At 53.7% G+C, this 26809-nt stretch overlaps 2 protein-coding genes across 23 annotated transcripts; one reads left to right on the forward strand and one right to left on the reverse strand.

Moving 5' to 3' along the window:
* Positions 1-1468: 1468 nt before the first annotated feature.
* Positions 1469-20280, forward strand: SRRM2 (serine/arginine repetitive matrix 2). Of its 21 annotated transcripts, none has more exons than XM_063796460.1 (16): positions 1469-1684; positions 5191-5463; positions 6331-6438; positions 6640-6804; positions 7329-7406; positions 7844-7906; positions 7999-8031; positions 8211-8261; positions 8428-8520; positions 9159-9357; positions 10423-17123; positions 17859-18146; positions 18490-19090; positions 19215-19328; positions 19468-19581; positions 19725-20280. In XM_063796460.1, the coding sequence occupies exons 2-13, from the start codon at positions 5222-5224 to the stop codon at positions 18746-18748; spliced, it is 8280 nt and encodes a 2759-aa protein (XP_063652530.1). In that variant the 5' UTR covers positions 1469-1684; positions 5191-5221; the 3' UTR covers positions 18749-19090; positions 19215-19328; positions 19468-19581; positions 19725-20280. The 21 variants fall into 21 exon arrangements, with proteins under 21 accessions (XP_063652530.1, XP_063652532.1, XP_054524668.1 ...); XM_063796462.1 differs by having other exon boundaries at positions 18724-19090; XM_054668693.2 differs by having other exon boundaries at positions 18490-19328.
* A 1-nt stretch (position 20281) lies between these two features.
* Positions 20282-26201, reverse strand: ELOB (elongin B). 2 transcript variants are annotated; one of them, XM_054668746.1, is made up of 5 exons: positions 26094-26201; positions 25850-25984; positions 24310-24415; positions 20861-20969; positions 20282-20471 (listed from the first exon to the last, which is right to left on the reverse strand). In XM_054668746.1, the coding sequence occupies exons 1-5, from the start codon at positions 26175-26177 to the stop codon at positions 20339-20341; spliced, it is 567 nt and encodes a 188-aa protein (XP_054524721.1). In that variant the 5' UTR covers positions 26178-26201; the 3' UTR covers positions 20282-20338. The 2 variants fall into 2 exon arrangements, with proteins under 2 accessions (XP_054524721.1, XP_009428403.2); XM_009430128.4 differs by lacking the exon at positions 20282-20471 and having other exon boundaries at positions 20808-20969; positions 26094-26200.
* Between the last annotated feature and the right edge of the window lie 608 nt (positions 26202-26809).

Here is a 26809-nt window from a genome sequence, read left to right on the forward strand (position 1 = left end):
GGGCCGGGCGTGGTGGCTCACGCCTGTAATATCAGCACTTTGGGAGGCTGAGGTGGGCAGATCACCTGAGGTCAGGAAATCGAGACCAGCCTGACCAATATAGTGAAGCCCCGTCTTTACTAAAAATACAAAAATTAGCCAGGCGTGGTGGCACACGCCTGTAATCCCAGCTACTCGGAAGACTGAGACACGAGAATCACTTCAACCTGAGAGACAGGTTGCAGCGAGCCGACAACACACCACTGCACTCCAGCCTGGGTGACAAGTGCGAAACCACGTGAAAAAAGAAAGAACAACAACAACAAAAAACAAGGGCCAGATAGGGTGTCATGCACGGGTAGTCCCAGCTACTTGGGAGGCTGAGGTCGGAGGATCGCTTGAGCCCCAAATTCGAGAACAGCCTGGGCAAAACCCTGCCTCTTAAAAACACCCCCAAATCGTAATAACAAATATAAATCCTTGCACTCAAATGGACAGTTCATTACGTGGTACCGCGTCCTGCTGCGGATCAAGGCCACCTGAGTTGGTTAGGACAGCTAAGCGGGACGTCCAGGGCTGCTCGCCAGCGGTGGGTCTAGATATGAACTTGTGCTTGAGCAGCCCAGCGTCTTACAACTCCGCTGTGAGGACGGCTGGCTGATTATCAGGCCCAGAATCACGGGCTTAGAAACATTAACAGGAAGTTCGGTACCGAAAAGTGGAAACTTTAAGGTGCTTATTATTTTCCTCCTGCCTTGTTCCTGTATGTGCCGCTTCACCGATATCACGTCCTGGGTCTGGTGGGACCCCGGCCTGGCTGCCCTACCGGAAGCTAAGAAAACTCCTCCCCCAGGGGCAGCCGTCGGGCCCCAGCCCGGTCTACAGCGGGAGAACGTGGCCCATGCCACGGGTAACTGGTTGGGCCCCTGGTGCAGGTCTAGGGCCTGCAGCCAGGCTCGGGGCCTCCGGCGGTGCCCGCTGGCTGGGGTCTGAGGCGTATTCTCTCGGGTACGGGAAGGCGGACTGCTGTGCAGCTGCGGGCTCGCTCGGGAAACCCAAAGTCACACGAAAGCGGCAGCACCACCGCGCCTGGGATATCGTCTCCCAACATGGGGAGACAAAATGGCCGCCACGCCCCGAGCCGAAATTACATCCGGGCTCCGCGACACGCCCGAACCACAACTCCCAGAACGCTCTGCATCGACAGCGGGAGACGAGACGCGCTCGGGCGTCGCTTTGCTGCCGCTAGGCCCTGTGCTCCTCCCCGCAGCGGAAGGCCTACGAATACGCGGTGTCTTACGTCGCTTCCTCCGTTCTTCGTTGCACTGGCCAACGGGACGCTTAGTCTTTCGGCAACGGGGTGAAACCTTCCTTGTGCCTGAAAAAACGGTACTTCGCGGTGTGGCTTCGGCGCCTGCGCAAAAGGCCGCGGGGCGCACTCCAGTTCCCGGCAGGCCCCGCGACGCGCGTTTGCGTGCTGACGCACGCAGTTAGTCGTGCTGACGTGCAGCGCGGCCCAGGCGGGGTGCGAGTGGCGCAGTCGGAGCCCGTTGCGGCCCCTGAGGAAGCGAGGAGGCGTCGGCGTCGGCTGAGGCGGGCGGACCGGCGAGGCGAGGCGGCGGCCCCAGGCCCGAGGGACTCGGGAGCTCGAGCAGCGGCGGCGGCAAGACCTCTCCCCCTCGGAGGCGGCGGGCGGAGGCGGCGGGTGAGAGGGTGAGGGAGCCAGCGAGCCGGGTGGGGGAGGGGCGGCGGCCCCGGCGCGAGGCCAAAGCGCGCGGAGAACGGCCCAGGCAGCCGAGCTCCTCCGCGCGCACGCGCGCTCGACGCCCTTCGCTGGCGCGGACGCCCTCGCCTCCCTTCCCCCTTCCCGCCGTTCCTGTCGCGCGCGGGCTTCACCCCCCCCGCCCCTCCCCCATGACAACGGCGTTCGCAGCCGCCTCTACTCGGGTTCGCGAGCGCCCTTGGTGAGGGGGGAGGGCGCGCGCCTCGGCTTCACTCCTCCCCCCAACATGTGCCGCCGAGGTGGCCTTCCTGCAGCTGCCGCTTTCGGCCCTTAAGTGGCGGGGAAGGGGCGGCGGCGGGGGGCTTGCTCCTGGACCCTTGCCCCTGGTTCCAGATCTCCTTTCCTCGGGCTTCTCTTCGGCGTTGGGCTGCCCGTGTCGGGGGCCTCCCAGACTGCGGGACGCCGCGCAGCCCCCTCCCCCATTCCGCAAGGCCGAAAATAGGCACCCGGCGCTGCGGGGAGGGCCTTGAACTTCGTGGGCCGGATTTAAATGGTTTAGGATTCCTGGCTGTCAGCCTTGAGTTGTTAGTGGCGGGGAGAAACCCCAAATCTTAAAAACTGTGACGAGTAAGTGAACGTGTTCAGTTTACATTTGTAAGGTACACCGTGCGTTCCCTTTTTACACTTTTTCAACGTTTCCCGAGAATTCGTGTTAAAACTAAGGAGGCTTTTGGAGACCTTCGTTGGGAAGAAAACGCCAGACTCATATATAAGTTTTCTGGTTGGTTTCAGGCGTTATTTGGCACACAGCTCTTCTGAAGCTTGGTTTCCACTCGGCTTCAGTTAGGACGAATCTGGATCAGAATTTCAGAGTGTTGTGTTGCCTTTCATCCTAAGTGCGTGGGCTTAGGGCTCTTCTAAAGCTACTATTTTAGCTTTCTGGGTTCTTTGTGTCCACTCAGCCGCTCTGGAGCGCCCCGGTGCTGAGCTGGCTGTGCTTGCTGATGTCCATTTTCTTGGACAACCCTTGTCTCCCCTTTTTCTCCCCTTTTGGTACCGTTTTCTTTTTTGCATATTTTACTGTTGAATTTAAATATATTTTTCTACTTCATTGTTAGCTTACCACTCAGATAATTTCCCAACAGAAAAGGGTCTTTTTGTCTTCCTTTGTACTTTTTACTTTCTGCTTTTAACTTGGGTAACTTTTGCATATCCACTGTCTATGGCCCCCACTTTAAGAGTTTTATAATATCGTTTGGTTTGGTGATTTGTGTGTGGTGTTGATCTTCCTCCTTTCTGTGTCTTAACACACCCCTTAGATGCCGTGGGGTCGTCGTCTTTTTTTGTGGGGTAGACTAGGTGGCTCATTCCCTAAAAGTTCTCCGAAACATTGTGACCTAATATCCTTTGCTTAGCACCTACTGGTTTTTCTTTTTTTTTTTTTTCTGCGAGACGGAGTCTAGCTCTGTTGGCAGGCCGGAGTGCAGTGGCGCGATCTCGGCTCACTGCAACCTTCCGCCTCCCGGGTTCAAGCGATTCTCCTGCTTCAGCCTCTGGAGTTGCTGAGATTACAGGCGATCGCCGCCGCCCAGCTAATTTTTGTATTTTTGGTAGAGATGGAGTTTCACCGTGTTGGCCAGGCTGGTGTCAATCTCCTGATTTGGTGATCCGCCCACCTCGGCCTCCCGAAGTGCTGGTGTTACAGGCGTGAGCCACCGTACCCGGCCTGGTTTTCCTTTCTTAAGGAGTGGGGGGATTTTTGTGTGAGGTGGTATGGAAGTGTGGGTGAATGGTTAAGCTGAAGAATTAAGTGCAGGTCAAAAACATGCTGCAGGGGAAGCAGAAATTAAGTGGGGTAGGGGAGAGGCGAAGAAGGACCTAGTTTTAAACCGTGAGGAGGATTGGTACTAGAAGATGAAAACGAGGATTGGGGTGTAGAGAAATTGATTTTTTGAGCCATAAAGTTTTTCATTTTTTCTTGGATTTCTGCTTGCCTTATCCAGGTTTAGCCTCTTCTGTCACCTTCTGCTTTCAATATTGGGTTTGCTACTGGGCTTGGGTAGGGACCCATCCTTAGGCGCATGCGCTAGTACATTTTTCCAAACATTTGTATGATGCTTCTTCATTCTGAAATTTTCTAAATGCATCCTTCCCTTCTACCCAGTTCTTTTACATCTTTGATTACTCTCTCCACTTTACCTATTCCTTAGGGTTTTTTCTTAGTAGTATTTTCTCATATATGCATGTTCCAGGAAACTATCTTGGAGAGGATGAGGGTGAGAAAGAGAGTATATGTAATAGGAGAAAGGAATAGAGTATGTGTAGCCAAGGAATCTAACCAGGAAAGCTGGGACTTGAGAATTTTTCAGAATCACGTTAGGGTTGGGACAAGTTGAGGGTTGGGACAAGTTGAAAGGCTAGAACCTGGGAGGAGGCATGGGGTTAACACAGGAGAGAAGGAAGAGGCAGGGCTGAGAGAGAAAAACTAGGAAGTGCTATCCAGGGGATTGGTGGGGAAAGCCAACGGTTGGACATTAATGAAAGTGGGGTATAGAGAGGGTTTCTAGATAGATTTAGGGCAAGGTATATAGAGAAGGTATGGAAACGGTTGGAACAGAGGAAACTGGTTTGATGTGTTTAAATAGAGCAGAGTTGAAAACAGGTAATATTTGACAGCTGGCAAGACAGGGAGGAACTGCAAATTGTGGTAAATCCTATTGAGAGGAAGGAAATTGGAGGAATAAAATATCAGGATAGTTGATAGGATCTTTAAATATTTGGAATCAAGGAAATGGCCCTTACCTGGGAGGTGAAGTATATGACGATTATCCAGGGTTCATGTGTGTTTCTGATGTGCATGCTGGCCTTTAGTTGGGGTGTGAGGCTGCACATTCTGAACCAACTAGTCTGCTGTTCAGATACCTAGGGGCTGTGTAGTTTATTTCATATTCGTATAGGGTGGTCTGAAATCCGTAGGTAAGTTTTTGGGAGAGTCTTTGGACATGGACTAGAGGCCGTTGGGTGCCACAGATCTATGTCTGGTGTTTGTTGTGACCAGGAGGCTTTGGTTGGTTACCAGAGGTTAGGAATTAGAGTAGTTGGTAAAGACGCCACTTGTGCATTTTGGGTCCAAAGGAGAACAAAAAGGGACAGTGTGGAGAGATTTTAGAGGAACAAGATCCTTGTTTGCCTAGGGTGGAAAAAGAAGAAAATTTAGGTGCAGGGAGGGATTATTTAGAATTCTGTGCAAGGGCATTGAGAGAAGGGTTGTAAGAACTGGGCTGTGATTTGGTAGAAAGGAAATTTGGAAGGGCAAAGAAGTGGTTTTCTTGGGAGACCAGGAGGATGGTGGAGCATTATACAGCGAAGACTTAGTGTGAAGATCAATGTTGAATTAGGGATGAAGGAGAGCAGGGACTTGGGTGTGGGGCGGTAAGTGGTTAGTTTGGGGCCAGGGGCCTGACCCGTGTCTCCCCGCTCCCCCTCAGGAGCGGTGGTGCCCCCCCCGGGCACGGGGCCATGTACAACGGGATCGGGCTGCCGACGCCCCGGGGCAGCGGCACCAACGGCTACGTCCAGCGCAACCTGTCCCTGGTGCGGGGCCGCCGGGGTGAGCGGCCTGACTACAAGGGAGAGGAGGAACTGCGGCGCCTGGAGGCTGCCCTGGTGAAGCGGCCTAATCCTGACATCCTGGACCACGAGCGCAAGCGGCGCGTCGAGCTGCGATGCCTCGAGCTGGAGGAGATGATGGAAGAGCAGGGGTGAGGGAGAGCTGGGGGAGAGTCAAGCACTGAATGAGTGCAGAGCTGGGGGTGTTAGGTGGGATGTATAGGGAGCTTAGGGTGGTTGAAAGAGGCCTGGCAAAGAGTTGTGGTAGGGGAGGAGGCAAATGAGCTCTAGAGAAGTGAAAACAGTTAAGGGACAGTGCAGAGTGGGAAATGAGAAGGCTGCGTGTCTGGGGGCATAGATGGGAGCCTGAGGTACTAAATGGAGGCACGTGGGAGAAGGGAGGGGCCATTGAGGAACAAAAATGTGTTTTAAGGAAGGAGATGGGAAAGCAGAGACCAGGTAGAGGAGCTAGGTAAGCTGATAGGTGTTGTCATTGGTAGAAAAGAAGAAGATAAATGGATGTAAGGATTGAGGCCTTGGAAAGTAGCATAGGCAGGAAAAGAGGAATTAGAAGAATACGTGAAGAAGTGGGAATCATGGGCTGGGAAGGGAAATTTTGGAAAAGGAGCACATTAAGGCAGAAAACTCTTTTAGAGCAGTGGTTTTAAACTTCAGCAATGGTGATCCTTTTATACAGTATCCCTTACTTTGGAATCCCAGGAAGTAAAAGGCACATTCTTGTTGAAGTTGGGGAGGAGCACTTGGAACCCTGCTTGCTTAACTTTTTTCTTTTGGTCCCTGAGGTGTAGCATATTTAAAATCCACTGTTCTAGAGGGAGTAGTAAGTAGAGGGAAGAAAGATGATGGGAAAAGATCAGACAGAAGGGACTTTTGGGTGAGCGAAAAGTTCTTTGTGTGCATGGAGAGGGAGGGGCCCCTTTTGGGAATGAGGGAAATGGAAACCTGGGACTGGGGAAAGTGTCCTGTCGAGCTTAACCCTGAAGGGATTTGTTCTTCAGGTACGAGGAACAGCAAATTCAGGAAAAAGTGGCGACCTTTCGACTCATGTTGCTGGAGAAGGATGTGAACCCTGGGGGCAAGGAGGAGACCCCAGGGCAGAGGCCAGCGTGAGTGTTGCGCTCTCCCTCGATGACTCTGGACTCTACTCTGGCTGCTGGCTGCTGCTGCTGTCCTTTTCCTTACATGGGACTTCCTCCCTGCTTTCGTCTGCCTTTCCCATGCCTTATTTGGCTCCTGCTTATACTTGTGTTCTGAATATGGCTCTGTCCTTTATATTTCCTTCAGACTTTTGCCCTTCTTTTCTCTAGGGTCACGGAGACTCACCAGTTGGCAGAATTAAATGAGAAGAAGAATGAAAGACTCCGTGCTGCCTTTGGCATCAGTGATTCTTACGTAGATGGCAGCTCTTTTGATCCTCAGCGTCGTGCCCGAGAAGCTAAACAACCAGCTCCTGAGCCTCCCAAACCTTACAGGTATACAAGGCCAAGAAACCACTGTCAGCTTCTTTTCTTGATTGTAAGCTCCTTGCTCTATTTTTGTCTTTTTGCGGGCTGGTTTCTTCCCAAACTTCAGATTTTGTTCTTCTGAAGTTGAGGTGTCCAAAAAAATTTGTCCAAGGGTTAGTCACAGTGGGTCACGCGTGTAATCCCAGCATTTTGGGAAGCTCAGGCAGGAGATCACTTGAGGCCAGGAGTTTGAGACCAGCCTGGGCGATGTAGTGAGACCCCATCTCTACAAAAAGAAAAAAAGCTGGGTGGTGGCACATGCCTGTACTCCAGGCTGCTTGGAGAGGTGGAGGCAGGAGGGTCTTTTGAGCCCACAAGTTGGAGGTTACGGTGTGAGCTGTGTTGCTGCCACTGCACCCCAGCTGAGGCAACAGAGCGAGACTCTTTTATTTTTTTATTTTTATTACTATTTTTTTAGATTTTGTCTTTTAAAGAAAAGAAAGGAATGTTTGTTCTACCACCCATCTCTGCTGCTTTTCATTTTTCCCCAGCCTTGTTCGGGAGTCTAGCAGTTCTCGCTCACCAACCCCAAAGCAGAAGAAGAAGAAAAAGAAGAAAGATAGAGGACGGTAAGTTAGTTGGAAAGTGACTCTGATAGCCAGAGGACCAATCCTGTGGTGTACCTTTCTCGCTGGAAGTGGACAGTTCTGGCTTCCACAAAGCAGGAGATAGTTGTCAGGGAGGAGGGAGTTACCATTGAGGCCTCAACTAGAAGAAATATCTGAGTTTCTCAGTGGAGAAGTGTTGAGTTTGCAGTTCTGCTAATTAAGATTGGCCAGCAGCATTTTGGATTCTGGAATTTTCTTTTTCATTTTGAGGTTTGTTGACTTAAGGAGTTACTTGTATTTGTTGGAGAAAGAAGAAATAAGTCCTGGGCTTAGGTCTGGGGCATTAGTGCTATTAGGACATTCAAGTGTTTTAGAAACCTTTTTAGGAGAGAGATTGTAAGTGGGAGGGCCAGGAAAGAAGCCAAGCAGAATGAGCTTGCTTTTGAATCCATCTTTAGCAGGTCAGAGAGCAGCTCTCCTCGACGGGAGAGAAAGAAAAGCTCAAAGAAGAAGCAGCACAGGTATGAGGTGGGAATACTTGAATGATTGGAGAAGGTTTGCTGAATTCAGGCAGAGGTGTTTCTTATGTTTTTTCTTCTCTTTTTTCCAACAGGTCAGAATCTGAGTCCAAGAAACGTAAGCATAGGTAAGAGCTCTTTAACTCATAGGGGGCGCAGTGGCATGTGGAGTGGTGATTTTTTTTTCTTGGAGTGAAGCTCAATTCCTTGATCTTTCTTGTGTCAACACTCCCTCTTTCCATTTCACTTTTGGTTTTATTTCCTTTTTTAAAGAAGTTACTTTTAACAACTTTTCCTTATTTCCCAGGTCTCCCACTCCAAAGAGCAAACGTAAATCTAAGGACAAAAAGCGAAAGCGGTGAGTGAATTTGTGGGGAATTTGCTTAGGAAGTAAGTGAACGCCACCTTAGTGGGAGGGAGTTGAATGAGTTATGTCCCTGACTGGTAAAGGGTTGAGGGATACGTGAGGAGAATCCAAGGCAGGTACAGCAGTACCCTGAGCTGTGGTGGTGGTCTTCCTTCAGGTCTCGAAGTACAACACCAGCCCCCAAGAGCCGCCGGGCCCACCGTTCAACTTCTGCTGACTCTGCTTCCTCCTCCGATACTTCCCGCAGTCGGTAAGGGGTAGTCCAGGAGGAAGGGAGGGAGAGGGAATGATGGGTTAATTAATTTAATATTTATTGAGCGCCCACGGTGTGCTAGGCGCTGCACAGACCATTCGGAAGACACGGTCCCTGCCCTCTAGGAGCTGACAGGCTAAAGCAACAGGATGGACAGACATATACATTTCCCCTTCTCTTTTTTTTTTGTTTTTGTTTATTTGTTATTTTTGTTTCGTTCTGATGTATATGGACTGCCAGAATAGGGGGGGTGGTGGTTTGTTCGTGGTGTCTGGGGGAGGAAGGAATCCTTACCCTGGCTTCCTTAATCGGGGAAGGCTTCCTGAAGGAGGTGGGCTCAGAGGTGAGTTGTGAATGAAGCGGGTAGGGAGTGGGCTGGGTGGATGGTTTGGGGATGTTTGGGGGAGGTGAGTAAAGGGGTAGAGGGAGAACGCTCTTTGGGATTGTGTTGGAAAGAGAAGAACCAAAGTGGACTGTACTTGCATTTCAGTGAATGATTTGAGTTGTGCGACTAAAGGCTTTTTGGAAGAGGGTTGTCCAGTTAGGAAAGGTGGATGGGAGTTGGGGAGGGGGTTTTCTGTTCTCCCTTTGAGCTGATTTCCTTCCTCTCCCACGTCCTCAATTAACTCCTGCAGGTCTCGAAGTGCTGCAGCTAAAACTCATACAACTGCCTTGACTGGGCGAAGTCCTTCCCCTGCTTCAGGGCGACGCGGGGAGGGAGATGCGCCTTTCAGTGAACCAGGTACTACCAGCACACAACGGCCTAGTAGCCCGGAGCCTGCTACGAAACAGCCTAGCAGCCCTTATGAAGACAAAGATAAAGACAAGAAGGAGGTATGTTCCTGAGTTGGTGATGTTCATTGGATTGCACATGTATAGATTTAGGATAGACATGTGATGTGAAAGGGAGAGGTAGTAACTTATTAAAATAAATAAATTCAGTTTTTTTTTTCTGCATTCCTCTCCTGGTTCTCTTAACTGCATCTGCAGAACTTTTAGTGTTGTTACTAGACTGAATTGTGAACCCTTTAGAATCAAATCTCACTGGATGTTAGGTTTTATATTGTGTCTTGTTTATACATAGATAGAACTGGAACAAACGTTGTATCTTATCTGTGTACTCCGTATGATGCCTCTAGTTTCTTCTCTTTTTTCATTAAATGTTGGTCATGTCTCACCAAAACTTTTTAATCCATTGGGTTGCCACCAATAGTTTGAATGAAACACTGAAATAGTCTTCAGTAGTCTTCTGTTCTAATTTTAAGCATTAATCATTTCCTCTTGCTTTAGTGATTACAGTCTGAATTCTTGGCCTGTATCATCAATTTTCCATGTCATCCAGGGTTACCTTTCCAAATTACGAGTTGATTGACCTCAGAAACTTAACTACTTCCTTATTGCTTTTGAATTATATTTAAGGCTTTTAATAATCTGGTCTTTTTCTCATTTCCTGTACTCTACCCATCCTGGGCTGCTTTTTTACTCTTCACACAAATCATGTTCTCACATCTTTATTCATGCTGTTTCTTTTCCTTTAATAGAGTTATTCTTCAAAGGTGAAGTTGCCATTCACTTTAGGAGAAACTGCTTATTTTTCCATTTAAAGATAGTTTTTTTCCGTTCTTATAACATTTTGTAGTGGTATTTGTTAAATGTAGTAGTGCATTAGTTATTTGCATTTTGTGTTTCTTTTAGTTTTAAGATTCTGGCTATCCATATATTCATATGTTTTCACCACTGTGCTTTATATGATTCCTTGTTATTGAATGAAAGTGATCGCTTGTGGTCAGAGGGTGTGTAAAAGAAAAGTTATCATTGGAAAGGGTGTTGGGATCTTAGGGGTGATGTGAAGTTTTGGCGTTTATGAATCCCTATCCCTACTCTCTCTTCCACTCTTAGAAATCTGCAACTCGACCTAGCCCCTCTCCGGAAAGGAGCAGCACAGGCCCAGAACCACCTGCTCCCACTCCGCTCCTTGCTGAGCGACATGGCGGCTCCCCACAACCCCTTGCAACCACCCCCTTAAGCCAGGAGCCAGTGAACCCCCCATCTGAGGCCTCTCCAACTCGGGACCGTTCACCACCTAAGTCTCCCGAGAAACTTCCCCAGTCTTCTTCCTCAGAGAGCAGCCCACCATCCCCTCAACCTACCAAAGTTTCTCGGCATGCCAGCTCTTCCCCAGAAAGTCCTAAACCTGCTCCAGCTCCAGGGTCCCACCGAGAGATTTCTTCTTCTCCCACATCTAAGAATCGCTCACATGGCCGAGCAAAACGGGATAAATCACATTCTCATACCCCCTCCCGTAGGATGGGGAGGTCCCGTAGCCCTGCCACCGCTAAGAGAGGGCGATCTCGGTCTCGAACCCCTACCAAGAGAGGTCATTCTCGATCCCGATCTCCCCAGTGGCGTAGGTCCAGGTCTGCACAGAGGTGGGGAAGATCTAGAAGCCCCCAGCGACGTGGCCGCTCTAGGTCTCCTCAGCGACCAGGCTGGTCTAGGAGCAGAAATACCCAGAGAAGAGGCAGGTCTAGGTCAGCAAGGCGAGGGAGGTCCCACTCTAGATCCCCAGCCACTAGGGGTAGATCTCGTTCTAGAACACCAGCCCGCCGGGGCAGGTCCCGCTCTAGAACACCTGCCAGGCGGAGATCACGATCCAGAACTCCCACCAGGCGTAGGTCTCGGTCTAGAACACCAGCCCGGAGGGGCAGGTCTCGGTCTAGAACACCTGCTAGGCGCAGATCTAGGACCCGATCACCAGTACGACGCAGGTCTCGTAGTAGATCACCAGCCAGGAGAAGTGGCAGGTCACGCTCTAGAACCCCAGCTAGACGTGGCCGCTCACGCTCCAGAACCCCAGCCAGACGTGGCCGCTCACGCTCTAGAACCCCAGCTAGACGCAGTGGTCGCTCACGCTCCAGAACACCAGCCAGGAGAGGGAGGTCTCGGTCTAGGACACCAAGACGAGGAAGATCCCGCAGTAGAAGCTTAGTTAGACGTGGAAGATCTCACTCTAGAACACCTCAAAGAAGAGGCAGATCTGGCTCATCTTCAGAGCGGAAAAACAAATCCAGAACATCTCAAAGAAGAAGCAGGTCCAATTCAAGCCCAGAAATGAAGAAATCTCGCATTTCTTCAAGGCGGAGCAGGTCTCTCTCTTCACCACGGTCCAAAGCAAAATCTCGCTTGTCTTTGAGGCGCAGCCTTTCAGGGTCTTCCCCATGCCCTAAACAAAAGTCACAGACACCAGCTAGGCGCAGTCGCTCTGGATCCTCCCAACCTAAAGCTAAATCTAGAACGCCACCCAGACGCAGTCGCTCCAGTTCTTCTCCGCCACCTAAACAGAAATCTAAGACACCATCAAGACAAAGTCATTCCAGTTCATCTCCTCATCCTAAAGTGAAATCTGGAACACCACCGAGGCAAGGGTCCATAACAAGTCCCCAGGCCAATGAGCAATCTGTAACGCCACAAAGACGGAGCTGTTTTGAATCATCACCTGACCCTGAGTTGAAATCTAGGACCCCTTCTAGACATAGCTGCTCAGGGTCCTCTCCTCCTAGAGTGAAATCTAGCACACCTCCCAGACAGAGCCCATCTAGGTCGTCATCTCCACAACCCAAAGTGAAGGCAATAATATCACCAAGACAAAGAAGCCATTCTGGCTCCTCTTCTCCAAGTCCTAGTAGGGTGACGTCGAGAACAACTCCACGGCAAAGCAGATCAGTATCTCCCTGCTCCAATGTGGAATCCAGATTGTTGCCAAGATATAGTCATTCTGGGTCCTCCTCACCAGATACCAAAGTGAAACCTGAAACACCGCCAAGACAAAGTCACTCAGGGTCTATTTCACCATACCCCAAAGTAAAGGCCCAAACTCCACCGGGGCCAAGTCTTTCTGGATCAAAGTCACCATGTCCCCAAGAGAAGTCTAAAGACTCACTAGTTCAAAGTTGCCCTGGATCCCTGTCTCTCTGTGCAGGAGTAAAATCTAGCACACCACCAGGCGAGAGCTATTTTGGTCTCTCATCTCTGCAACTGAAAGGACAATCTCAAACTTCACCAGACCACATATCTGATACTTCAAGTCCAGAAGTGAGACAGAGTCATTCAGAATCACCATCTCTGCAGAGCAAATCTCAAACATCACCTAAGGGAGGTCGGTCCAGGTCTTCATCTCCAATCACTGAGCTGGCATCCAGATCTCCAATAAGACAAGATAGAGGTGAGTTGTCAGCGAGTCCTATGTTGAAATCGGGAATGTCTCCTGAGCAGAGCAGGTTCCAGTCTGACTCTTCTTCATATCCTACAGTAGACTCGAATTCTCTCTTGGGGCAGAGTAGATTGGAGACTGCTGAATCAAAAGAGAAAATGGCCTTACCCCCTCAGGAGGATGCTACTGCATCACCTCCTAGACAGAAAGACAAATTTAGTCCCTTTCCAGTACAGGATAGGCCTGAGTCTTCACTGGTATTCAAAGACACACCTAGAACCCCGCCAAGGGAAAGAAGTGGTGCTGGGTCATCTCCAGAAACAAAAGAGCAAAATAGTGCATTGCCTACGTCAAGCCAAGATGAAGAGTTAATGGAGGTGGTAGAGAAGTCTGAAGAACCCGCAGGCCAAATCCTGTCTCATTTGTCTTCAGAACTTAAAGAAATGTCCACAAGTAACTTTGAATCATCTCCTGAAGTAGAAGAAAGGCCTGCTGTGTCTTTGACTCTTGATCAGAGCCAGTCACAGGCTTCTTTGGAAGCAGTAGAAGTCCCTTCAATGGCCTCATCTTGGGGTGGGCCACATTTTTCTCCAGAACATAAAGAACTGTCTAACTCCCCACTCAGGGAGAACAGCTTTGGATCACCTTTAGAATTTAGAAACTCAGGCCCACTTGGTACAGAAATGAATACTGGATTTTCTTCTGAGGTTAAAGAAGATTTGAATGGACCGTTTCTTAATCAGCTGGAAACAGATCCATCTCTAGACATGAAAGAACAATCGACAAGATCCTCTAGACACAGCAGTTCTGAGTTATCCCCAGATGCAGTGGAAAAGGCAGGGATGTCTTCAAATCAGAGCATCTCTTCACCTGTGCTTGATGCTGTACCCAGAACACCCTCGAGAGAAAGAAGTAGTTCTGCATCTTCTCCTGAAATGAAAGATGGTTTACCCAGAACTCCATCAAGGAGAAGCAGGTCTGGGTCTTCTCCAGGACTTAGAGATGGGTCTGGGACTCCCTCGAGGCACAGCCTGTCTGGGTCCTCTCCTGGAATGAAAGATATACCTAGAACGCCATCTAGAGGGAGAAGCGAATGTGATTCTTCCCCAGAACCGAAAGCTTTGCCTCAGACTCCTAGGCCGAGGAGTCGTTCTCCGTCATCCCCAGAGCTCAACAACAAGTGTCTTACCCCCCAGAGAGAAAGAAGCGGGTCAGAATCATCAGTTGATCAGAAAACTGTGGCTCGGACTCCCCTGGGGCAGAGAAGTCGTTCGGGATCCTCTCAAGAACTTGATGTGAAACCCAGTGCATCCCCTCAGGAAAGAAGTGAGTCAGACTCTTCTCCGGATTCTAAAGCCAAGACACGAACCCCACTTCGGCAGAGGAGTCGGTCTGGATCATCTCCAGAGGTTGACAGCAAATCTCGACTATCCCCTCGGCGCAGTAGGTCTGGTTCCTCCCCTGAAGTGAAAGATAAGCCAAGAGCAGCACCCAGGGCACAGAGTGGTTCTGATTCCTCTCCTGAACCTAAAGCTCCAGCCCCTCGGGCCCTTCCTAGACGAAGCAGATCAGGTTCATCAAGCAAAGGCAGAGGCCCTTCTCCTGAAGGAAGCAGCAGTACCGAGTCCTCTCCTGAACATCCGCCCAAATCCAGAACTGCTCGCAGAGGTTCCAGGTCATCACCAGAGCCCAAGACCAAGTCTCGTACACCACCTCGACGTCGCAGCTCTCGATCATCTCCTGAGCTAACAAGGAAGGCCAGACTGTCCCGTAGAAGCCGCTCTGCCTCATCCTCACCAGAAACTCGCTCTAGAACTCCCCCAAGGCACCGGAGAAGTCCCTCAGTGTCTTCCCCGGAGCCAGCCGAAAAGTCGAGGTCTTCACGCCGACGGCGCTCAGCTTCATCTCCACGTACTAAGACAACCTCAAGGAGAGGCCGCTCTCCTTCGCCAAAGCCTCGTGGACTCCAGAGGTCCCGTTCCCGCTCAAGGAGAGAGAAAACAAGAACAACCCGACGTCGAGATAGGTCTGGATCTTCTCAGTCAACCTCTCGGCGAAGACAGCGGAGCCGGTCAAGGTCGCGGGTTACTCGGCGGCGGAGGGGAGGCTCTGGTTATCACTCAAGGTCACCTGCCCGGCAGGAAAGTTCCCGGACCTCCTCTCGACGCCGAAGAGGCCGCTCTCGGACACCCCCAACCAGTCGGAAGCGTTCTCGCTCACGCACATCACCAGCCCCGTGGAAACGCTCTAGATCTCGAGCCTCTCCAGCCACTCACCGGCGATCCAGGTCCAGAACCCCCCTGATAAGCCGACGTAGGTCCAGGTCTCGAACTTCACCAGTCAGCCGGAGACGGTCAAGGTCCAGGACTTCAGTGACTCGACGAAGATCCCGGTCAAGAGCATCCCCAGTGAGCAGAAGGCGATCCAGATCCAGAACGCCACCAGTAACCCGCCGTCGTTCAAGGTCTAGAACACCAACAACACGCCGCCGCTCCCGTTCTAGAACTCCACCAGTGACTCGCAGAAGGTCCAGATCCAGGACTCCACCAGTAACCAGGAGGCGATCTCGAAGCAGAACTTCGCCTATCACTCGCAGAAGATCAAGATCCAGAACATCTCCGGTCACCCGAAGGAGATCTCGATCTCGCACATCTCCAGTAACTCGAAGAAGGTCCCGCTCTCGAACCTCACCAGTAACACGCCGCCGCTCTAGGTCCCGGACACCTCCAGCTATTCGGCGCCGCTCTAGATCTCGAACGCCACTGTTACCACGCAAACGTTCTCGAAGTCGCTCACCACTTGCTATCCGCCGCCGCTCCAGATCCCGTACTCCACGAACAGCTCGGGGTAAACGGTCCTTAACAAGATCTCCTCCAGCCATCCGCAGGCGTTCTGCATCTGGAAGTAGTTCTGATCGTTCACGATCTGCTACTCCTCCGGCAACAAGAAATCATTCTGGTTCACGGACACCTCCAGTAGCACTCAACAGTTCCAGAATGAGCTGCTTCAGTCGTCCTAGCATGTCCCCAACACCTCTTGATCGCTGCAGATCACCTGGAATGCTTGAACCCCTTGGCAGCTCTAGAACACCCATGTCTGTCCTGCAGCAAGCCGGTGGCTCCATGATGGATGGTCCAGGTCCCCGAATACCTGACCACCAGAGAACATCTGTGCCGGAAAATCATGCTCAGTCCAGGATTGCACTTGCCCTGACAGCTATCAGTCTTGGCACCGCTCGGCCTCCTCCGTCCATGTCTGCTGCTGGCCTTGCTGCAAGAATGTCCCAGGTTCCAGCTCCGGTGCCTCTCATGAGTCTCAGAACCGCCCCAGCAGCCAACCTTGCCAGCAGGATTCCTGCAGCCTCTGCGGCAGCCATGAACCTAGCCAGCGCCAGGACACCTGCCATTCCAACAGCAGTGAACCTGGCTGACTCTCGAACGCCAGCTGCAGCAGCGGCCATGAACTTGGCCAGCGCCAGAACAGCGGTGGCACCTTCGGCTGTGAACCTGGCTGACCCTCGCACTCCCACAGCCCCAGCTGTGAACCTAGCAGGGGCCAGAACCCCAGCTGCCTTGGCAGCTCTGAGTCTCACAGGCTCTGGCACACCACCAACTGCTGCAAACTATCCCTCCAGCTCCAGAACACCACAGGCTCCAGCCTCTGCAAACCTGGTGGGTCCTCGGTCTGCACATGCCACAGCTCCTGTGAATATTGCCGGCTCCAGAACCGCTGCAGCCTTGGCCCCCGCGAGCCTCACCAGTGCTAGGATGGCTCCAGCATTGTCTGGTGCAAACCTCACCAGCCCCAGGGTGCCCCTTTCTGCCTACGAGCGTGTCAGTGGCAGAACCTCACCGCCGCTCCTTGACCGAGCTAGGTCCAGAACACCACCGTCTGCCCCAAGCCAGTCTAGGATGACCTCTGAACGGGCTCCCTCCCCTTCCTCTAGAATGGGCCAGGCTCCTTCACAGTCTCTCCTCCCTCCAGCACAGGATCAGCCGAGGTCTCCTGTGCCTTCTGCTTTTTCAGACCAATCCCGTTGTTTGATTGCCCAGACCACCCCTGTAGCAGGGTCTCTGTCCCTTTCCTCTGGGGCAGTGGCAACGACCACGTCCTCTGCTGGTGATCACAATGGCATGCTCTCTGTCCCTGCCCCTGGGGTGCCCCACTCTGATGTGGGGGAGCCACCTGCCTCTACTGGGGCCCAGCAGCCTTCTGCATTAGCCGCCCTGCAGCCAGCAAAGGAGCGGCGGAGTTCCTCCTCCTCCTCGTCGTCCTCCAGCTCCTCCTCTTCGTCGTCGTCGTCGTCGTCGTCGTCCTCTTCCTCTGGCTCCAGTTCTAGTGACTCAGAGGGCTCTAGCCTTCCTGTGCAACCTGAGGTGGCACTGAAGAGGTGAGGGAGCTTGACTTTTAGAAATCTTCAGTGGGGGAGGTATTGGGGATGGGTTGGGGAGTGGGGAGGGAGCAACCATGTCACAGGTGCTTGGCTCTTGGAGGAGGTATGGGGACCTTGACCCTCAAGCTGGGGGTAGAAGAGAATGCTGGGGCAGGGGGCGGAGGGAGGAGGAATGGGACAGATAAAAGTCTCCGAAGGTTCATTCTCTAGAGGATAATGATAAGTTTTCCGTCTCTACAGAGGACAGAACTAGAGGAAATGGACTTAATTTTACAGCAGGAGGGATGGCAGTTAGACCTCAAGAGGAACTCCCTGGGCTGGAAGGATCTTCAGAGGTCATCCCATCCCTCTCCCTGCCTCCAGGCAGGACGGCCCCTTCCCCAGCCAACCTGCACTCACAGGGGCCTCCCCAAGCTGCGGCTCTCCGAGGAAGGAGACTACCCAGCTTCAGCTTCCACACCTGAGCCCAGAGGCCTTATTCCTCCATCAGGGACATTCTTGAGGTTTAACCTTGATCCCTTATGCTGCGGGCCCCAGCCTGTTGCTTCTGTTAGCAGAGGTTGGGTCAGCTCGCACCACTGCTCTCCAGAGAATTGCTGGCTCACGTGGCTCGGAGAGCTCCCAGCGCCTTTCTCAGGCACCCCTCCCCCTACTGCCGTTCCTCCAGGCCAAGGAAGGTAGGGTTGGGGCTGGGGCAGCTTGTCTCCTTGTGACACTCCTCTCCTCCCACAGGGTCCCCAGCCCCACCCCAGCCCCAAAGGAGGCTATTCGAGAGGGACGTCCTCCGGAGCCAACCCCAGCCAAACGGAAGAGGCGCTCTAGCAGTTCCAGTTCCAGCTCCTCCTCTTCATCTTCCTCCTCCTCCTCCTCCTCCTCTTCTTCCTCCTCCTCTTCCTCCTCTTCTTCTTCCTCCTCATCTTCCTCCTCCTCCTCGTCTTCCTCCCCTTCCCCTGCTAAGCCTGGCCCTCAGGCCTTGCCCAAACCTGCAAGCCCCAAGAAGCCACCCCCTGGTGAGCGGAGGTGAGTGCTGTCTTGCCTGAGTTGAAAGGTGGGTGGGGGAGTGACTTGTCCAGAGAAGGGGCCCTGGGGTGTGAGCTCCCCGTTGGGTGTCTCACGTGGCCTTGGGCATCTGGTTGTGGGGGAGGAGGCACTTGCTCTCCTCTCCCCATGCTCGTTGCACCCTGTTCTGGCGAAGGGCTGCGCCATCCACAGCGGCGCTCAGGCCAGGACCGGGGGGTCCTTGGTTTCTTCCTCTCCCTCCCTCAACACATAGCCTGTTCCCAGGGTTCTAGCTTTGTCTCCCTGTTGCTACTGCCAGGGCTCTGGTCTGGCCACCATCATCTTCTCCCGACTCTGTCCACAGCCTCCTCCCTGTCTCCCCGTCTCCACGCCATTCTCTTCCACATGTAGCCAGAGGGACCTTTCTAAAACGCACATCTGGCTACTTCCCTCCACTCCACAAATCCTTCGGGACGCCCTGTGGCCTGCAGGACAAAGCCCCACCTCTGCGGGAGTGGCGTGTGAGGCTCTTCACCAACGGGCCTTGCCCGCCCTGTGTTCTCCTCCTGCCCGCCCCCACACATGCCCTGTGCTCCAGCCACACCCAGCGCCTTGCAGTCTAAGGAGAGCCCATGCCTTTGGACATGCTGTTCCTTCTGCCTGGAATTTCCTTGTCCGCCTGGTGAACTCCTCGTTCTGCAAGACTCCGCTCAAAACAGCACCTTCGAGAAGACTGCCCTGCCCCTTCCCTGCCTTGCCCCCATGTCCCCCTCCCTTGGGTCCCCAGAGCCACGCACATCCAGCCCTGCTTCCCACACACGGGGCCGTGCGTGCCTTTCTTCACCACTGAGCTCCTTCAAGGGCAGGGACTGTCTTTATCTTTGCATCCCCCGCTGCACCCTGTGCCTTCCCACTGGGCACTCGGTGGATGGTGTGCGGGCGGATGGGTGAGTGAGCGGACAAAGGTGGGTCTGAGGCTGGCCCTGTGTGGTGTGAGGTTTGGTGGTCAGGACCTGGGCGGGTGGTCCTGAGTGCTGGCCCGTGTGCTTGAAAGAGTGTGGTGCTATTGGGTCCTACTGTGTTCCCCAGGTCCCGCAGCCCCCGGAAGCCGATAGACTCCCTCAGGGACTCTCGGTCCCTCAGCTACTCGCCTGTGGAGCGTCGCCGTCCCTCGCCCCAGCCCTCACCACGGGACCAGCAGAGGTAAGGCCAACTGCAGGTGTCAGCACCCAGCCCTGTCTGGCCGCCACTGCTTTCTACAAAGAAGAAAGCTTTGTGGTTGTGGCTATGTGGTGCCTGAGGTGGTGCCACCCTGTGGCCTGATGTCTGTCCTGTGTTGCAGCAGCAGCAGTGAGCGGGGTTCCCGGAGAGGCCAGCGTGGGGACAGCCGCTCCCCCAGCCACAAGCGCAGGAGGGAGACACCTAGCCCTCGGCCCATGAGACACCGCTCCTCCAGGTGCGTGTCCTGGAAGGCTGATGCCCCCTTCCGGGAGCCAGTTGTGGTGGTGGTGGGTGGCGGCCCCATTTTGGGAGTGGCCCAGAAACTGGCCTTGAGGGCTGGGGTGGGAACTCCCTGTTGACCCATATCTTCTGTTGCAGGTCTCCATAAATTGTCTTTGGGGGATTCCACCACACCCAATGCTCTGGAGCCACAAGGAGTGTCCCTTCTTCCCCAGCAGAGCCATGGGAGGGTCCTTGTCTGCTCTCCTTTGAACCTTGGCAGCCCTTGGATGGAGGGCTCCCTTTCCCTCCCCTTTTTTTTTTCTTTGTTCCTGTGAAATGTTAATCTCCGTGAGTTCTTCCTGGTTCATGTGTTCTGGGGGGTTTGGGGTGGGAGGGAATGCAGATGGGAGTTGGGGGAGGGGAGGATACAGTTCAGGATACCCCAGCCTGGAGTCAGGGCCAGGGAGGCATGGCCCCACTTGTATCCAGAAGTTCCTAGGGGGTGATTGTGATGGTGGTTGAGACTGGAGGTTGTGTAAGGTGTTCTTGGAAGGAAGGGGCAGGAGTTGGAATTAGTTGGTCCCTACTGTCCCCCATGAGGTTGTGAACCCCTCCCCCCAACTTTTCATGTTTCTTAAAGGCATTTTGGTTTTTTAAAATCTGTACAGCAAGAGCAACTTTTTCTGTCAAATAAAAATGAGAAATGCAGGAACTGGGTCTGTAGACTGTTTATTAAGGTGTGTTAAGGGGGCAGCCACTTCCCTCCGTGATTACAGCCCCCAGCGTGGGTGGACCTGTGTGGGTCCGTCTTGGGGTTCCCTCATTGAACATGCTGTCAAACCAGGACACTGGCTCCAGCTTTTGTTTCTGCTCTTGCCCATCGTCTGGGAGTGGACATGCAGGCTATGGGGGTGGGGGGCACTTAGAAGGAAAAAGGCCTAAAACTGGAATCTCTTGTCCCTGAGGCTGGCTCGGGTCTTTGTCTCTCTCCCAGTCCTTCCCTTTCCTCCCCCTGGCGTGGCTGGTGTGGCTGGCTAGCTGCTAACAATGGCTTGGGTCTCAGGGCAACCCAGGTCCCCATGGTGCCTTTAAGCAGCAGGCTGGGCCAAGTTCTCAGCCAGGGTCTCAGGATCTGGGAGACAGGACAGCACAGGAACTGCCAAGCACAAGCCCCAAAAGGAGCCCACAGGGAGTGGGACCCATCCCAGGGAGGGGCGGGAAAAAGAGGCAGCAACCAGGCAGACTCCCAAATCTCTTTTATTGGGGGAAATAGGCCTCTTGGGGGTCCTCACTGCACGGCTTGTTCATTGGCACTGCTTCCCGAGTCCTGGGGCTTCATCACATCGGGCAGCTCTGGCGGGCTGGAAAACGGCTCGATGCACAGGGCCTCAAAGGTGTCATCTGTGGAGGAAGGAGCAGAGCTGCAGGGGGGTATCCCAACTCTTGCCCCAGCTGGGGCCTTGGTGTTCACGTGTGATCATCTGCAGCTTTGGGGATCTCCACGCGAACGCTCGTCCACACGGCTGTAGTCTCCACAGCGCTGACCTCCCTGTTCCAGCTACCCCCGTGGCCCCACGGTAATGTCTCCTACCCCTGTGGGCCCAACCTGAAGGTCCCCAGCCCTTCCCACTGACCATGCTGGGGCCCCTTTCCTCATCTTCCATGTCCACTAGTGAGTCTGAGGGCTGACCATCTGCAGCCAGCATCACCCTTCACCCAGATATATCTCCTTGTTCCCTTCACACACTTTGGGAGGCCGAGACGGGCAGATCACGAGGTCAGGAGATCAAGACCATCCTGGCTGGCACGGTGAAACCCCATCTCTACTAAAAATACAAAAAAAAAAAAAAAAAAAGCCGGGCATGGTGGCGGGCACCTATAGTCCCAGCTTCTCGGGAGGCTGAGGCAGGAGAATGACGTGAACCCGGGAGGCGGAGCTTGCAGTAGCTGAGATCGCGCCACTGCACTCCAACCTGGGCGACACAGTGAGACTCCATCTCAAAAAAAAAAAAAAAAAAAAAATCAAACTAGACTTTCTAGACTATTCCTCCCCTGCTGAAAACCATCATGACCTGAATACCTGAATACCAGCAAGTCCTTGCCGTCTGTCTCTCCCTCTGCTTCCCACGCTCTCAGGCTCTGGCTCTCTATGTTCTGTAAGTTCTTTCCTAACTCAGACCTTCGCACTTGCTGGTCCCAGCACTCGGAATGGCTGGCTGCTTCTGGACTTTCAGGGTCCAACTCAGGTCACCTCCTCAGATGAACCTCCAGTCCACGCACCCCCAAAAGTCAAGACATCCTGACACTCTGGGCGTAGGGGCACTTACCACTGGACAAACTGCCCTTTTGACTGGCTCCAGGAAGGCAAAGGCCTTCCCTGTCTTGTCCCTACTGTCACCCCAACACACAGCAAACCCACAGCTTTTCTCCTGTGCTTTCTTCCAGCTAGGAGACCCATCTCTGCTTGGCTCAGGGTTCTCAACTGATCAGGCATCCCAGGGAAAGCTGGAATGCCTGATCACAGTTGTGGCGGTCACAACTGGGGAGGTGGGGTGCTCCAGCGCTATCTAGTGGGTAGAGGCCTGGGATACGGCTCCACGTGCTATGGTGCACAAGGCAACCCACACAGCAATCCAGCCCAATGTGCCCACTGTGCCGAGGTTCAGAAACTAATCCATCTTCCAAGCCACAAACCTGTGACAATTCGTGCCTTCACTACCTCCCTCATTCTTTTGTGATGAGCCGGGACAATGCCCTTTAACATTTGATTTGAAATACTCATCTCCTTGAGTGGTAAGCTTGGGGGAGGGGAGAGGCGGAGGGTGGGGCACCCATTCAAGGCCTGGGAACAACATGACGATGGGTTGAGCTGCACCCAGAAGTGTGTTTCTGCAAGCAGTCCATGGGGAAGCAAAGAGCTGACAGCCCATGCTGTGCCCCTTATCAAGACAGCCATCACCTGCAAGAGGGATGATGTGACCTGGGCTCCAGAGTCACCACCACATTCCATGCCGTATCAGGGGTTGTGGGAGGAAAACAAGTCACCTTCCTTAGCCTTGATTTTCTCATCTGCAAAATGGGTCTATCGGTATCTTCCAAGTCACAGCAAACCTCTAGGGGTACCACTGTTGAAATTAGAGAAAGGGACACTTCTGGGGGAACGCAGCCCAGCTTCGGTTCACGAAGCAGACCAGATATGCTCTTGGCACTCCCTTGCTCTCTTCAGACAGGCACCCCTGGGCCAGGCACCGAGGCTCAGGCCTGTAATCCCAGCACTTTGGGAGGCTGGGATGGATGGATCGCCTGAGGTCAGGAGTTTGAGACCAGCCTGACTGACATGGTGAAACCCCATCTCTACTAAAAACACAAAGATTAGCTGGGCGTGGTGGCACGTGCCTGTAATCCCAGCTCCTCAGGCCACTGAGGCAAGAGAATCGCTTGAACCCGGGAGGCGGCGGCTGCAGTGGGCTGAGATGGCGCCACTGCACTCCAGCCTAGACAACAGAGTGCGACTCTGTCTCAGAAACAACAACAACAAAAATGCACGCATGTACAAGGCACGACCTGTGTCTATGCCAGCCCTGCACCTGACTCTTAACATCACCATCTGGGCAGAAAGAGCCCACAGAAAGGCTCTGAAGCTTCCCATCTGTTGGGCACTGGCAGCAGGCCAGACCTGGGGTGCATGAGGACTCAACACCACCTTGCTGTGAAGCCAGTCTCATCACACCCCTTTAAGGAGAAGGGAACACTGGGGCCAGGAGGGGCAGGAGGGCAAGGTAGCTGGCCAGAGGATATAGCTGCTGAGACTGAGGCCTAGCCTGAACTTATGGAACGGAAAGGTGGAGCTAGGACTCTACTCTTCCTCTTCAGCCTTTGCTATGTTCCCTTACAGGCAGAAAAATAAGAATTCCTTACAACTTTATCCAAGTTTTCTCAGCCATCCACACAGCTGCTGGGTCCACAGCTGTGAAAACACAGCTCTATAACCTCTCTTCAAGTTCCTAGAGACAAAATATTTTAAATCTCCCCTCCCTTTCTCTTGGGTGGAAGAAGATATCTTGGCGAGTAGTAAACCACTCCCTAATCCCCAGGTTTCTAAAGCTTGGGCAGGGGTGGGGTATGGCTGATGGAAGCCCAGGCTCTGGATCTGAATCCTAGATGTGGCAGTCCCAGCAGATGACCTAACCTCCCCAGGCTCACTTTACTGAACCTGAAAACTGGCAAAATCCAAATCTCAGCCACACAGAGATGCAGAGGGATTTGGTGATACACAGCATAGAGCCTGGTATGATGTCTGACTCCAGCAAGGGCCCGGCAGTCAGCATCCTAACCGTGGCTCCCTACGTGACTGCTGGTAAGCCTGTGTCCTCATCTGCAGAACACGGATGATGGTATGTGGACCTCCCAGGGCTACTGAGAGGATGAGACAGGGCAGTGGAAGCCACACACAGAGTAACATGCAGAGCACGGAGCCAGGCACTCACTCAGCCTCCTGTAAATGTGAGCTGGCTTCGCGAAATAAGCTTTGGTTTCTGTAAGCATCTCATTTGGTTGCTTCTTTTTTAAAAAAAAAAAATGAGGAAACAAACACATTGTGAAAGGATATTGCCAGCCCTTTAGGCACGAGGAAGACACTGCCCTGAAGGCTTCAACTCCAGGCTCCCTGATGACCTTCTTTGGAACAGTGTTCCCAACCTGCTTGGCTACCACCCAGCCCAGTGGGTGGTGGGCCTCTCACCTGCCCGGAAGGCCAGCCCCACTGTGGCTGGGGCCTGTGGCCGTGCTGTTTGACTGGTGAAGCCACACTCGCCCAGTGTCTTGCCATCATCCAAGAGTTGGTCATCCTGAGGAGAGAAGCACGATCTTGGGAGAGGCCCTACGTGGGGCAAGTCCCAAAGACTTCTGACCAGCAACTACACGGGAAGTCAGAGGAGGGAAGAGAGAGTTCCCTCAGTGTGGCCCAGGACCACCACGCTGCTTGACAAATACACAGATTCCAGGGTTATATCCAAGAACTTCTAAATCAAAACCTCCCAGGGTGGGACTTTAGAATCCGGTTTTATCCAAATTCTCCAGGCAAATCTAATTTGAGGAGCCACTGAGCTATGTGGAGATAGGCAGACCTGGCTTTCAATCCCAGCTCTGTCACCCTGGACTAGGCATTTGAACATTTTTTTATTTTAAAGAAGGTCTCGCTATGTTGCCCAGGCATGCAGTGGCACAGACCCAACATAAGCGCTATCATAGCCCCCTCCAACTTGGAACTCCTGGGCTCAAGCAATTCTCCTGCCTCAGCCTTCAGAGTAGCTGGGACTACAGGACCATGCCACCACGGCTGGCTGGTAGTTGAGCCTTTTGATGCAAAGTTTCCTCATCTGTAAACTAGGAATTACCAGAATTCTCAATTCGTAGGGCCACCAGAGGGTTTCAATGAGCTAGGAAGAAACATAAAGCACTAAGTAGACATGTGGCACACGGGACATGCACAGGCACGGTCATTTAATATTTGCTAAGTCCCAGTAGTTATGAGTGAGGAAAGGCCTTTAGAGACCATGGGAGCTGAGGCTCTGAGCCTGGAGCTAAAAGTCAGTTTCCCAGTTTCCAGATCTAGAATCTAAACAATGCACTTGGGCGACAACCTCACAATGTTGGGAGACGTAAATCAGAGGCTGATGCATCTGATGCCCCAATGCAGACCCCAAACCCCAAGCCATTCTGACTGAATAATCTCAGTTCGTTTGCAAGGAGAAAGGAGGGCTTCTAGGACATCAGCAGGAGGTCGGGAGGTAATAACAAACGGTTGCTTGGTGAAGAACGAGTGGGACCTGACTTTCTTTGCATTAACTGAGTCCCCCACCCTCCACCCGAAAGAGTGTCCTGGGGGACAGCGTGATTCCGATGGGCCTGCGAAGAAGGGTGGGGATTAAGGGGTCGTGGTTCGAACCCTGGCGCTGCCAATGACCTTTGGCTGGTTAAGCGACCAAGCCGAACCTCAAGTTCGTCAACTGCACGGCGCGGGCGATACCGTTGCAGGGGTTGCATGCCACGGTGCCCTCGGCGCCCGGGGCCCGGCACGAGGTCTAAACATCGCCCCCGGACCGGAGATCCCCGCGGCGAGCGCAGCTCGCGCTTCACCCGCACAACGGATGTCCCAGTCCCGCGGCTCGGGCGCCCGCAGGCGTCGCCGGCCGCTACTGTTTACATCGCGGACAGCGTAGGCGTCAGCCCCGTGCCCGGCGCCGGGTACCCGCTCCCCTCGGCCCGCCCGCGGGACCCACCTTGTACAGCCGCTGCTCGTCAGGAGGCCGCTTGAGGATGCCCTCGACGATGCGCTTCAGTTCGAACACCGTGCTGGACTCCTTGGCGTCCGTGAAGATGGTGGTCTTGTGGCGCCGGATCATGAGGAACACGTCCTGGGGGCGGCGGGCCGGCGTGAGCACGAAGCCCGGGCCCCCCGCGCGGCCCAGCCGCCCCCCGCCGCCCCCGGCCCGGCCCGGCCGCCCCTCCCCCACGCCCGCTCACCATCGCGGCTGCTGCCTCTCCCCTCGACGCGCCGGCGCGGCCGCGCTCCGCCCCGTTCCCGGCAGCCCGCGCGTGGCCCAGCATGCCCCGCGCCGCCTCACTTCCCCCGGCGCAGCCCCGCCCCGTGCCGCCCCGCAGCCGCCGCCATTTTAAGTGATCTGGAAGCGGGCGGTATCGAGGGGCGTGCGGCCGCCATCTCGACGGCGGGGATGGCCGTTGGAGGCGGTGGCGCCGTCTCGGGACTGGCAGAGGGGAGGTCCCCGTGTTGGTGCGGTCCGGCGGGCTCCAAGCTCGGGCACACCGAGCTCGGGGCCGCCTTGTCGCGGGGTAGTCGTGGCCGCCATCTTGGGCAGGCTCCGCATTTGGGGTCTTCTGGCCGCCGTGCTGGGGACAGTCATCCCCGCTCCCTGACCCGGGCTAGATGCGAGGACTGTCGCCGCTCAGAGGGGCTTATGACCTGTGAGGAGCCCTGGGGGCTGCTGTTGGGCTTAGGGATGGCCCGGGCGAACTCCTTGGGCTAGAAGAGGAGGCACGGGAGCGGTTGGCGACCGCTCTCCGCAGGAGGAGGGAAGGGGCAGCTCCTTGCCCCAGGAGCCCTGGGCGCCTGTCCGCCTTCCTGCTTGGCTGCATTTCGGCTCTGAAAAGGCCTAGAGACTTGATTCTCCTGGCTGGCCGCTCTTTCCACCAAGGCCGTTTCCTGAATGCTGGACACTATC

This window comes from Pan troglodytes, chromosome 18 (genome assembly GCF_028858775.2).
Source record: "Pan troglodytes isolate AG18354 chromosome 18, NHGRI_mPanTro3-v2.0_pri, whole genome shotgun sequence".
NCBI lineage: Eukaryota > Metazoa > Chordata > Mammalia > Primates > Hominidae > Pan > Pan troglodytes.